At 33.7% G+C, this 12,250-nt stretch overlaps 2 protein-coding genes across 2 annotated transcripts; both read left to right on the top strand.

The window, feature by feature from the left end:
• Positions 1 to 1,570: 1,570 nt before the first annotated feature.
• Positions 1,571 to 2,143, top strand: LOC149692194 (cephalotocin receptor 2-like). The gene has a single exon (XM_089867532.1). It carries the CDS (start codon positions 1,571 to 1,573, stop codon positions 2,141 to 2,143), a length of 573 nt encoding a protein of 190 aa, XP_089723658.1.
• A 3,153-nt stretch (positions 2,144 to 5,296) lies between these two features.
• LOC149692195 (vasopressin V2 receptor-like) lies at positions 5,297 to 9,832 on the top strand. Its single transcript, XM_089868810.1, has 3 exons — positions 5,297 to 5,938; positions 6,934 to 7,119; positions 8,736 to 9,832. Exons 1-3 carry the CDS (start codon positions 5,690 to 5,692, stop codon positions 9,132 to 9,134), a joined length of 834 nt encoding a protein of 277 aa, XP_089724936.1. The 5' UTR covers positions 5,297 to 5,689; the 3' UTR covers positions 9,135 to 9,832.
• Positions 9,833 to 12,250: the final 2,418 nt, after the last annotated feature.

Raw genomic sequence — 12,250 nt, forward strand, 5'->3', positions numbered from 1 at the left:
CGAACGAAGCTTCTACTTCTACTACTTCTACACACCAGGTCAAACTAATAGCTCATCATATGTATATAGGATGTGGCTAAAAAAAAAGAAACGACACCATTACCGGGAAATAAGCTCTTCCTAACGACAAAATATTTTAGATTGGAAATATATTCCTATTTCAACGTCAAAAACATACAATAAAGGTTCCGCAATAATTTGATTTCAGTAAATAGAAAATTTTCAAATTTGAAATTTCAACTGAACTGGTTTTTCTTTGACTTTTGAAATATGGGGAAACATTTTTAAGGACTCGATTGGATAAACGCTTCGAGCGTTTTGAAAAAATAGCAGTCATTAAATTGAAGGGTATGTCATTAGTTTTTTGGAAAGTAAGGGGAAAAAATCTCATTAAAATATCGTAAGGCCTGTGGGGATTCTTAGCGACGCGTTGACAAAACTTTATAATTTACGGTTATAATATTTCAAACCTTAGGCCTAGTAAGTTGTGTATCTGTGGTGTTTAAAATTTATGGAAATTTTTAAATCTCGTGGAGATAGAACGTTTGGAATTTCGAACCTTATCCAGACATGGATTCAGTTGGAATTCATTATAAATAAATAGCAGATATTTGCAGAATTAGGAAATAACTTATTCGAAATCTAATATTCACGTTCAATGATTAAATATTTATCCAGATTTTCTGCTCAAAATGAAGAAACTTTTCCGATTCAAGATTCTTTCATTATACATGTTTCCAGGAATTGATACATTTTTTAAGCCTTTGCTTTTCTTAATATATATATAAGAAAATGTTGGTATAAGCCTTTTTCTTTACAAGCCCTGCTAGAGCTTCCATTTATATTAAAACTTCTAGAGATAAAAATCTTTGTGAACCATAAAATTAAGTAATTCATTATTTAATATAGTCTCCTCGATTTTATCTTCCTTGATCGATCAAAAACAACTGTCAAAATTGCAAGCATTTCTGCATTCAAAACGTTCATTAAATAAAAATCCCACTCAGCTCTGAGACGCAAAGTAAAAGATCACGTACGTTTTTCCAGGCCAGCGGCTCTTAAAATGCAATTAGCGAAATTAAGAGAAAAAATAAAAATAAGAAGGAACCGATTTCGTGTCACCATCGATACGAGTAAATACTAAGCTATTGCCCACCTACGTTATCATTTACACATATCCATGATTCTACGTCGGCCAGCATCCTATCTTTCTCTATGTATTAAACCCACGACCCTGCCCTAGCTGAAAAGATCCGGGCTCTCTATTGCCCCATTCTCTCCCTCGATGATGTTCGTGTTCGCTCTGTTCTGACGCGTTTTCTCTCAAACGTTAAGGAAGGCTCGTCGGATGAAGGAGCATCGAGGGAAAGTTCTTAACACTCTCTTACCCAAAGGAAAATGGTGAATTAAAGCTATTTGTTACGGAACCAGATGGCGTCAAAAGGCTTCAAAATGAGCTATGGAACTTTTACATAATTTGAATACGGAAAATTTCTGTTCTCGAGTCGGGCACTTTTAATTTAAATTGTAAATTCGTTCACGATTAAGAATGACTTAGGGCGACACTCAAATGTCAGTTTTTAAGTTCATTCTAAGCGAAATAGCGTCTCGGTTACAAATGGAAGCCTCGTTTAACCGATCAACAATCGCGGTCGATCGAGGAACGTTTTTATTCGAAATCGGTACTAATCAATCGGAGAACTCCGATTACAATTCAACCACAAGTCCAGCCGTGTTCAATTTATACGAACAACCAATCTTGCGCGAAGTTCGAGTGGCTGTTTTATGGATGTTGGCGATAACGGGTGTCATCGGAAACGGAATTGTTTTGTTTTGGCTCTGGTGGCATCGGAAACGTCGATCGAAAGTGTTAAAACTTTTTCTCAATTTGGCCATATCGGACACTCTGGTCTTGGCATTCGCCACTTGCTCTCAATTAGCCTGGGAATATGTGGATCGAGATTGGAAAGCCGGGGATGTTCTTTGCAGGGTTTTCAAGTTTGCTCAAACATTTTCTATCTGCGCCTCCAATTATTTGATCGTCGCCATCGCTTTGGACAGACACCGAGCTATCAGAAGACCTTTAGCCATCGCTTGGAAGGTTCGAATTTATATTTACTTTGAGAGGGAAAGGAGCGGTTAAATCAAAGGGATGAAAAAGGATTTATCATAAAGATTAAAGAGCTATGTAATTAAATTTATAATTACTTCCTTTTCGATTAAACTGAAGCTCGAGTCTTAGCTACATATATTTACTTCCTATTGTTGAAAAGAGAAATTATAAACATCGTGCATATAAGAAGTCTATTTTGTATAATTTTTTTTTAAATTTAAGTCTATTTAAATGAATAATAGGAAAACACTCGAGACTAAACATTTTACGTGATATTTACTAGAATTGTCAATTTTCTTCATTAGCCAGAAATTTAAATTGCTAATTTTCCTTTGTGGAAAAAAACCCCTCTTATTTCCATACCCTTTTCTTCCACTTGGTTTGCTAATTCCTAGGGAAGGCAAAGTCTTAAAACATTTATAATACGACTGTTTTACCCAAAGAATGTTTTTCAAATATACAATCTAGAAAAGATCAAAGTGACCAGAATTCCTCGATTAGAGCATTTATTATGACTTTTTCCAGATCCATGAGCATTCAAGAAACACTTCAAAGATTAATTTCGAAGTTGTTTTAGCGTTTTTATTCGTAAAATTCCATCGAAACCTGGGCACTTTGATCTTGTCCACACTGTATAGAAAGCAAAACTTCACGCATCGTTTGCACGCATTTCAAAGTCTGAAATATAATATTTGGGTGTTTGACCTCTTAAATTATTCTTCGACAAATCTAGATTCCAAAAAGGTACCGTACCTTCATCTCGATAGAAAGAGAAATCATTTTTCTTTTTATTATTGAAAGCCACGATATTGGAATTCCTCAAAAACTCCTTGAAAAAGTTTCCGCTATACTTCACTTTATTTGCGAATAAGGTTAGACCTAGGTTAGGAATGAAAGTGGTTGTATACAGGGTGTTTCTGATAAGGGGGTGTTTTTTTGGCCAGTTTTGAGTCAACCCCTTAATGAAATGAACAATAATTGTAATTGAGTTTCTTAATTAAATTTAAGGGGTCATCCGCAAAATGTCTTACAAAATTTTCGACTCAAAATCACCCAAAGAAGGGCTACTTAATTCATGGCAGAATTACCAGAAACACCCTGTATAACCCGCCAAAACTAGTGTCTTCAAATAAACTTTTAATTTATATTCATTTACCCTAAATTCTGGCTTTTCCCCGAACGCCAGTGTGTAGCAAGAACAACATTTCTACAGGAGTTGTATTCAAAATGCATTAGGATCTTTACCCCTATATGTTGACTTTACCCTTAGGACTACACAGAAATGAATGATGCGTATTTAAGCCTTAACCTTTGTTGTAAAAGTGTTCACAAACTCTAGGGAAACACCAACTCTTTTACTTTAAAACTTTGAGTCTAGATTTAACCTGACTTATACACGACATTTAAAGATAGATTCACAATCTCGTTTAAAGATTTCGATCCCCATAGAGACCAATCTTTTATCTTTTAAGTCGCATCTGTTCAATTTCCGGGGTCTCGGGTCGGTCTTTCGCGCTTAGTGAGGTCCAGTAGCCCGCCACCGGGATATAATCCTGTAATTTCGGCGGATTAGAGAAATTCAAGATGAGTAAGCTTTCATATACATTTGGAAAGTTTTGATCTTCAGTTCGTAGAAATTCTCGTAAATTTAAGGATTACGTTCAGTTAAAGATGCCGTAGTAAACTAGTAATCACAATTTCAATTATTTTTTAATTTATAAATCTTTCAGAGTAGCAACATAAGTACCTAATCTCTTTTCTGATTCTATTTATGGTAGTGATAAAAGCAAAACTAATCAAATCCAAACTTTAATTAATCAAAAAAGCCTATTGCACAAACAAGATAGTTGCATGGATATTTCATAGTATCAAAAAAGGTTATGAAAAACACAGATTATTTTGCCGATAAGCAGACTAATTGAAAAAGAAAATGAAAAACAGAAGCTAATTAGAAAACCTTGCTTCTGTTTATATCAATAATAATAACATTTAGACAAAAAATTAGTCTTGAAATTTGTGTTTGAATTAGAAAAATATAAAAATCTTAGCTATGCGCCTACTAATTGATTTTTTTACGGTTTTTATATTTTACAGAACCAATTAGAGCGTGGTTACAAACATATTTAATTATTTATTTCAAACCTCATCTCGTTTTAGAGGTCATTTATCATCTTCAAGTTTCATTAAAAATTGAGTCACGTCGTTGGGTTAGTTTAGGGTTCTTTATTAGGCTCATAAAATATGTAAAATGAAACCTTGGAATTCTCCTTCCGCATAGTAAAAAGTCAATTTCAAATATGCACTTGCCCTCCAACTCTAAATATTTCGATCTTTTGAAAAGAAGACTCGAATTCAAATAAGGAGTATAAAAAAGTCAGCTGCGGTCTTCTTTCGAAAGTTTCGAGTTTACAGTTATATCCAGTTGCAGTTTTCGAAGAGCCAATTTTATAAAAGAAAACCACCCTTTTAAAGTGGCGTAAAGTAACGTAGCACGATCTTAACCTCAACATCAAGGGAATTTTTGAAAGTAAATTCAAATATTCTAGCGATATCTTCTCCCCGGGTTTTAAATTTTATCGAAAGAGTAAAAAATAAGAATAAACTTTAATGCATAAACATTACGAAATCGGTTTTGAAAATGTTAAGCAAGCAGTGGCTCATTATTATTTTTTTTTTCATTACTTAGACTAACTTTTGAAGCTGTGGGCGTACGCTTTAAAATTTATGAGGGAATCTGTACCAACTTTAATATTAATACCTCGTTCAATATTATAATAAGTGATAAATCGGCGAGTCTTTAGTATTTTTAATCAAGCATAAAACGAAAAAGCTTTCAAGGTTTTGGCAGAGAATTAAGGTTCCAAAAATAATTTTTGTCAAAACCAATTAGATTACTCAAGAATTTAGGCAAAATTCGTTCAGAAAAATGGGAACTCCGTAGTTAGTTAACAATTAAATTACAGGACGTGGGTGTTCGCTGAGGGGGTAGACGCTCTAGATCTCTGTGTACACCTGAGTTCAAAAGAGTTCAGCTTTGACAGTGCATCGAGTTAAAATTATTCCGAACTCAGAGTTCAGCTTTGACAGTACATTGAGTTCAAATCCTTCCGAACTCAGAGTTCAGCTTTGACAGTACATTGAGTTCAAGTCATATTGTACACCCGAGTTCTCAAGTGTCTTCCCCCCTCGGTGTTCGCCTTCACATTCATTTACAAAAATGCAGATTTTTATATTCAGCCCTTACGGAACAAATTGAGCGCGCTCTCTTTCTCAAATAACTGAAGAGCCTCTATTCAAACTTTGCCTCTCTTATCTCAAAGACAAAAGGACTGAAATATTTGTCAAGTATTTAGAATCAGTTCCAAACACTACGGCGAGCTACATTCAGTAAATAGGATCTTCTAGGATCTTTAAAGGGGACCGACTTCTCGCAATTAAAAACCTTGAGGCATGCAGTTTAAAGGATATCAGAAAATCCTTTTAATTGGTTTGGGTGTAGAGTTAGAAATCGCCTAACAAGCAGTTTCCTTGTTATTTCTGATCTAGGTGAATATTCTTGGTGGAGGAAGCTGGATAATGGCGGCAGTTGTCAACAGTCCCATTTTCTTTATCTTCAAACAATCGAGACACAATGGCCAATTAGTCTGTCGTAACACCTTGTACGACTTACCACCGGTGATATTAAGAATGTACCTTACAGCGGTTGTGGTGCTAGTTTTTATCGCTCCCTTAATAGCCATAAGTATTTGCTACCTTCAAATCTTCCGGAAAATCGCCGAGAAAGCCAGAGAGGGAAACGAAGATTCAGACAGAAGACATAAAGAAGTAAGTTATAGTGATAATTAAACAGTAATATTGATTAATTAATGTATTAATAATACTCTACACAATTACGCGTCTCCCGTAAGAGCCTATAATCTGCATTGTTCATGCGAGACAAAAATTAAGAGCGCCATCTTTGATTAAAAGTTTCGCACGCAAACCGTACCCGGAAGCTTAGTAATGAATTAATTTAATGCATTTTTAACGACAGTTCTGCCGAGAAACGGTTCCTTATTTCGGTTCTTGTAATAGTAATCTAATTAAAGGGCTAATTGTTTTTCATTTCACTAGAAAAAGGGGACCACTATTCGTTATTCACTTTAATTGTTATCCATTTATATATATATATTACAAAATGGGTTTACTTAAATTTTCCCGAAACATACAGAGAAATTCTAGATTTAAAAAACGATTTGATTACAATTGATCCGGAAGCCAAGATCAAATCGATCTTGTAGAAAATGGTTTCAAAAACATACAGAATGAATAATAAGAGTATGAAAAGAAAAAAAAATAAACCTCTTAAACCGAATTTTTATTTAAAAAAAATAAATTTCTTTACCTACTTTGTGCTTTTTGTATTCGTAAAACCCATAAAAGTACATTGTTTACAGTTAAAAATAGAGCAATTTATTTATTCAACTTGTTGAAAAGAAAATCAAAGTGGATTTTCTAAATTCAACAAGTTAAAATTCAGCACAAATTTGGAAAATAATATTACTAAGTCAGAAATCCTTCGGGATGTTAGGATAAATTTAAATATTAATGCGTGACAGGAAGTTACCATGGAAACAAGATTGAATTTAAAGTCGAGAAATTACTACCGGGACCGTTACCAGGTTACTGCAGTTTTTGAATTTAAAATGGGTCTCCTATCTCCAAGGTTTATTTTGTCCGGAGAAAACGTATCATAGTTCAAATAGCGCTTGGGACGGGTTTAACACTACGTGTTTCGTTTGCAAAGTAAATGTTTTTCTCACTTTGATTATTTTTTGTAGATAACTGGTCCTCCAAGATTTCTTTCACGAAAAAGAAAATTCACGATACCTAGAGCTTCGAACACATTTCTACCAAAAGCCAAGATCAAAACCCTAAAGATGACGTTGGTGATCATAACGTCTTTCTTGGTGTGCAGCGCACCATACTGCATCGTCGAAATGTGGAGAGTCTACGGGGATTATAAAGTAAAGAAATACCACTATTTACGAATAAATAAATTCCGGAGATGAAAGGGTTTTTACTTTTAGAAAGCTTCGCAATACAAACTTTAAAAACAAAACGAAATCAATTATAATTTTTTTTTTTCAATTTGAACATCCCGGAAAGCCTGTGAATTTATACATTTCTCCAATATCATTTTAAACAAATCGTAGTTAGCCCAAGTTAGCCGCGATGTTTAACAACACGCTCGCGATTCTAACATAGCCCAGTATTCAAATGAGAAATGAATAAATTCGTGATATAAGTGGATTTATGGAGGTAACTTTTCGTTAGGGTAGACATTACATAGAAACTAAAATCACCGAAGTATAATATTACGTAATTTAATCGCTAATGTGTTTTATATTAAAAAACAGGTAATACTTATTTCCGTATATAGAATCCTTATAAAGTCCTTTGATCTAAACCGACCCGTATATATTAAAATTAATAAATCGCGTTAAAACTATACGTAGCTAATGGAGGTTAATTTTCTCATTTTAAGCTGGTCTAATTAGGGCCTACACGAGAATATCAAGCTGGTCTAATTATACGAGAATATCAAGCTGGTCTAATTATACGAGAATATCGTAAATTTACGCATGTAAATCTAGGTTTTATCGGCTTTGAAATTAATGAAAGTTTATGGTCAAAACAGCGCCAAGTGTTAAGATGGATAGATGGATTACAAGGGGATAAGTATTAGGACTTAGAAGTCTAAAGTTTCGAGATGCACTATTTGAGCTCGTGAGATTGCATCTAGTTAATAAATCATTGAATAATCTTATGTATACCGCGCTTTAACAATTAAAGGGTTTAGTAGAATGAGCTGGTAACTCGACGAGTGCCACGCCATTCATCCTCCCTTAGAAAGCGCCCTTTCAGTCTAAAACATTATTACAATACATCGTAAATTATATTTAAATAAGTTATACGGGTTGATAATTAAATGTTCAAAGTTCCTATCCGAAGGTTTTAGTTGCAATTTATTTTTTTAAATCTCTAACCAAATTGTATAAATATTTGAAGTTAAAGTAATTACTTCTTGTTAATTAAATTTAACACATTTACCCCAAAATGAAGCGCGATAATTGAATAATTAAACTTAAAGGCTGCTTAATTTTACGTTATTTTCAATTGAATACCAGTATTGGTTTAGTGAGTTTGCAAATTGATTAAATAAATCGTTTCTATTTTTTTCCCTAAATAATTAAAACCCCTTTATCATTGATGATTTACTTCAGAGCGTTCTATCTTCGATTCTAATTAATTCGAATTTAAAATCCCATGGCGGAGTGGATTAAAAATCTTTGATAAACTTTCAGTAATAGGCAATCCGTTATTTTGTTTTACTTATTACTTTAAAGTAAAAGCAGAGGTGGAAGGCATTTCTCCCTCCCACTTTTATGCGCCCCCCCTGGTGGATAGGACTTTATAATATAGCCTATCGTATCGTGTATTTTTAAAATTCAGTTTTATCCTAATTGAATGTTAAGCTGAGGATTTGTTCAGAGAGTTAAAAGGTTTCAGCTTTTCCAAGTCGTCCTAGGGAATTAAAAAAAATACATAATAAAAGCATCCTTTATCTTTATTTTTGAAGGCTCTAGATGCCACAACGTATTCCATCCTAGCTGCCTTGGCCGTTTCAAACTCTTCGACAAATCCTTTCGTTTTTTTGGCCTTTCATTTCGCTAGCGGACAACGTCGCGGGTCTAGACCCGGAATTAAATCAGAATGCGCCATTTTGGGTAACTGTTGCTGCTATTGTTGTCAAGGCTGCTACCTTCACCGTGGAAATGATACACCAAATTGGGTGGACGCTCCAAGCGAGTACAAAGAGACATTGTCTACCGCGGACGTTGTACCCTTGGATAGGTTAACGAGTAATTCATCTACATCCGGAAGGAGTACGACCCAAATAGTTACTTTCAACGGTGAAAACTTTAGCCAAAAGACGAAGAAAAGTACAGACTACGTCAAACGAAGCAAATTTGCGTGATTTGGGAGCGCCAGCTCAATTTAGAATATTCAATAAGTGTTCCCGTTCATTATAGAAGGCATAATCGTGTTTTGCCTAAATCGAGTCAATTATGTTACCCGAAAACGTTAGAAAGACGGGATGATATCGTTTTCTCAAACTAGGGCGTGAGAAACGTTGCCCTTCATAACACATTACGCGCAGATGCCTGGAATATGGACAATTCGTGAATTGCTAAAGCTATACAGGGTGTATACAGACGCGCAAAATTAAATCGGTAGAAGCCCGTGGTTCGCGTCGAAAAAGTCTATTACGACTGCATAGTACGTCGGAATATATCAAAAAATCCTTCATTTCTAATTCTAACATCTGCCTAAATTATACGAGGGTGCGAATAAACGGATCCTGATTACTTTATCTTTTCTTTTTCGAAAAGGAATCTCGAAATTGAGTCTTGATTTCGTCCCGAAGCTGTTAATAATGTCTGTAGCTTCTTGAATACACAAATAATTGCTGTTAGTGAACTCTAAAGTTCTTTGAAGCTATCATGGACGTTGATGTAAATATATGTTAATATATTATTCTGTCGACATTAATTTATTTCAAAATGAAGTTATTTATTCAAATATAAGTTTCGGCCTGAGCCTTGAAATGTATTCTGATTAGGGAACCTGACCAAAAAACTGACGAAATTAACTTTTAAGTGTGTCTATATATGTCCAGGCTGGTCTCTAAGGGATAAAACTAATTAAGGCAATGAAAAACGTTGCAAGGCTGCACGTACAGAAAAGAGGCTCCGGATATTTGCATACTTAACAAGTTTCTTTTTAAATTTTAACGTTAATCTCTTTAAAATTTATGTTACTTTCAAGATAAAATGATTATTTTAATAAGTTACATCAAGTAGGTACGTGTAGACTATTGTGTAACGTTTTACTTTATATATTATGTTAGGTTAAAATTTATTTTACCCTCGCGGTAAATTGGTTCTTTTAATAAGTTACATCAAGTACGTGCAACTATTTTGTAACATTTTAATTTATATATATTATATTACATTAAGCAAATTAGCTTTCTGATATTACAAATTTTAGATGAATTAAGCCGAAAATAATTGACCGTTCTAGCGAGAAGCGAGCGATTTTAAGTTCAAAAGGTTTTAGTGGAAAGGTTGCGGCCTAACGTTACTTTGAGAGGAAACAATTTCGCTCAAGGGTGAAAAGAAAGTGTTTACAGTCGAAAAGGAGCGAGTTAAAACTTTTAAAAGTTGTACACAGTTGTACAAACGAAATTAAAAGTACAAGCTTGAGGCTCAACGTAAATTACTGAATATTATTCGCTTCAAGAAATATAAGCGACATCAAAGCGATGGTTAAAATCCTTAAGTGCGAACAGTTTCCCGGGCCTAATGCATGCAGGTCGAAAAATAATGGAAGATCATTAAGATAATACGGAAAAGAAGTAGAAACTTTGCGATATTGCTCAAGGCTAAAATTAAAAATCAAGCAAGGTCAGTTCTCTAATTGGACAATTAATTAGGCAAAGTATATATAACTTTATTTGATTCGCAACGTTCGTAAGTTTTGGTTAGGTAATTCAATATTAACGAACAATATAGAAATAAAATAAGAAATTGAGGTACGTAAAAGTTTCTACTCCTTAATATTATTATTTCATATGCTCGAGAGAGAGCTTAAGATACATCTCGAACCTCTCAAGAGTTCTTGTTTGCGATTCGTTCCGGAAAATTTTCGGATCAACAGCATTCCGAGTACACTATGGGGATTAATAATAATAATTTCGCTAGAAAGTGCTTGAACCTCTTGTAAGGTCATCACCACTTTTTGCCTTTAATTCTGCTAGATATTACATCGATCTCTAGGGAAAAGGCTCAATTCGAAGGATAATTGGAAAATATTTGGAAAAAGAGAGAGAGGGGGGGGGGGAACTCGTGTTTTTGAAAACTGGAAGGGACAGCAAAAACAAATCGATTTGGAGTTCAATTTAATATCAAAAGAGCTTTTAAGTTTACTCTCGTCCGAAAAATAAATGAGAATTTTAAAAATTTACCGACACATAAAATTCGCCAAAGGATTTGGTTTATATTTACGTTAGAAAAGCAAGTAGATTATTTAAAACCTGAGATTTCAAACTCTAAAAATAAACCCATCTTCCAAGAAATTGGGACTGCGAAAGGAGCTTAAAAATTCGTGTACATATTTAACTCGGTTTAACTCGAAGGGTGTATTAAACGAAAGTTAAACTCATAATGTTGAAAATAAATAATATAAATTGTAATAAATTTCAAAACAAAAATATGGGGACTTTGTGCTAATGTAAAATGAACTCTGGAAAATTTAATACAATAGCAAACTTCTGTTTAATCCTGTTAGAATATTTGATTAATATGAATTAACACGTACAAGAAATTTACCGCGTTCAAAATGAAACGGGCTCGCGGGAAAATGTTTAGGAATTGTTAAAGGATTTAATTTGAAGCAACAATCACGAAATATCAAAGGGTTATACCGTCAGAATGCGTGTAATTATAATTGTCCCAATTTAAAATATTTTATCGGACTGAAAAATATCACATTTAATACTTGAATTAATTTATGCGGAGGCCGATTACTTTAGTTTATAAATATACGTTGCATCCCTTAATTAAATTCTTGATTAACCAACCTTCGTTAGGAGACTTTAAATAATATAAGTCTTCAAAGGGCAATTACTTATCAAGAACAAAATTAAAGGTTTGAAGTAAAAAGGGTTTCCAAGCTAAAATGTAATCCCCAATTAACGTTCACTATACTTTCGGAAGTTAACTCTATTTTAAGACTAAATTCACAAACAAATAAAATCCAATTAAAACTCTTCATAAAGATGAGTTGAGTTTTAAACACTGAATTTTAAAGGAAAATAAAATTTTGTATAAAGTGCCAAAGGGATACTGTTACTTTCCTTAGAATTTACGGCTCTGTAGGTCCAACGAATCTCTTAAGTTCGAAGGTTAAATTCTACTTCCGAATATTTGATAATATAATTAATTAAATATTAACACGTTTTGAAGTCTGGCGGCACAAATGTTTATTTATTTTTCGATAGGTCATACTTTAATATCAAATTAAAACTATTGA

Source organism: Phalangium opilio, unplaced genomic scaffold (assembly GCF_054372755.1).
Source record: "Phalangium opilio isolate 3A_F unplaced genomic scaffold, DU_Popi_V2 ptg000024l_1, whole genome shotgun sequence".
NCBI classification, from domain to species: Eukaryota; Metazoa; Arthropoda; class Arachnida; order Opiliones; family Phalangiidae; genus Phalangium; species Phalangium opilio.

Bases quoted from the DNA above. Each gene is read 5' to 3' on its own strand.
- LOC149692195 (XM_089868810.1), top strand. From the start codon at position 5,690: ATGGCGGCAGTTGTCAACAGTCCCATTTTCTTTATCTTCAAACAATCG. The intron at 5,939-6,933 runs GTAAGTTATAGT...TATTTTTTGTAG, and splicing joins CAGACAGAAGACATAAAGAA to ATAACTGGTCCTCCAAGATT. The intron at 7,120-8,735 runs GTAAAGAAATAC...TTATTTTTGAAG, and splicing joins GAGTCTACGGGGATTATAAA to GCTCTAGATGCCACAACGTA.
- LOC149692194 (XM_089867532.1), top strand. From the start codon at position 1,571: ATGTCAGTTTTTAAGTTCATTCTAAGCGAAATAGCGTCTCGGTTACAA.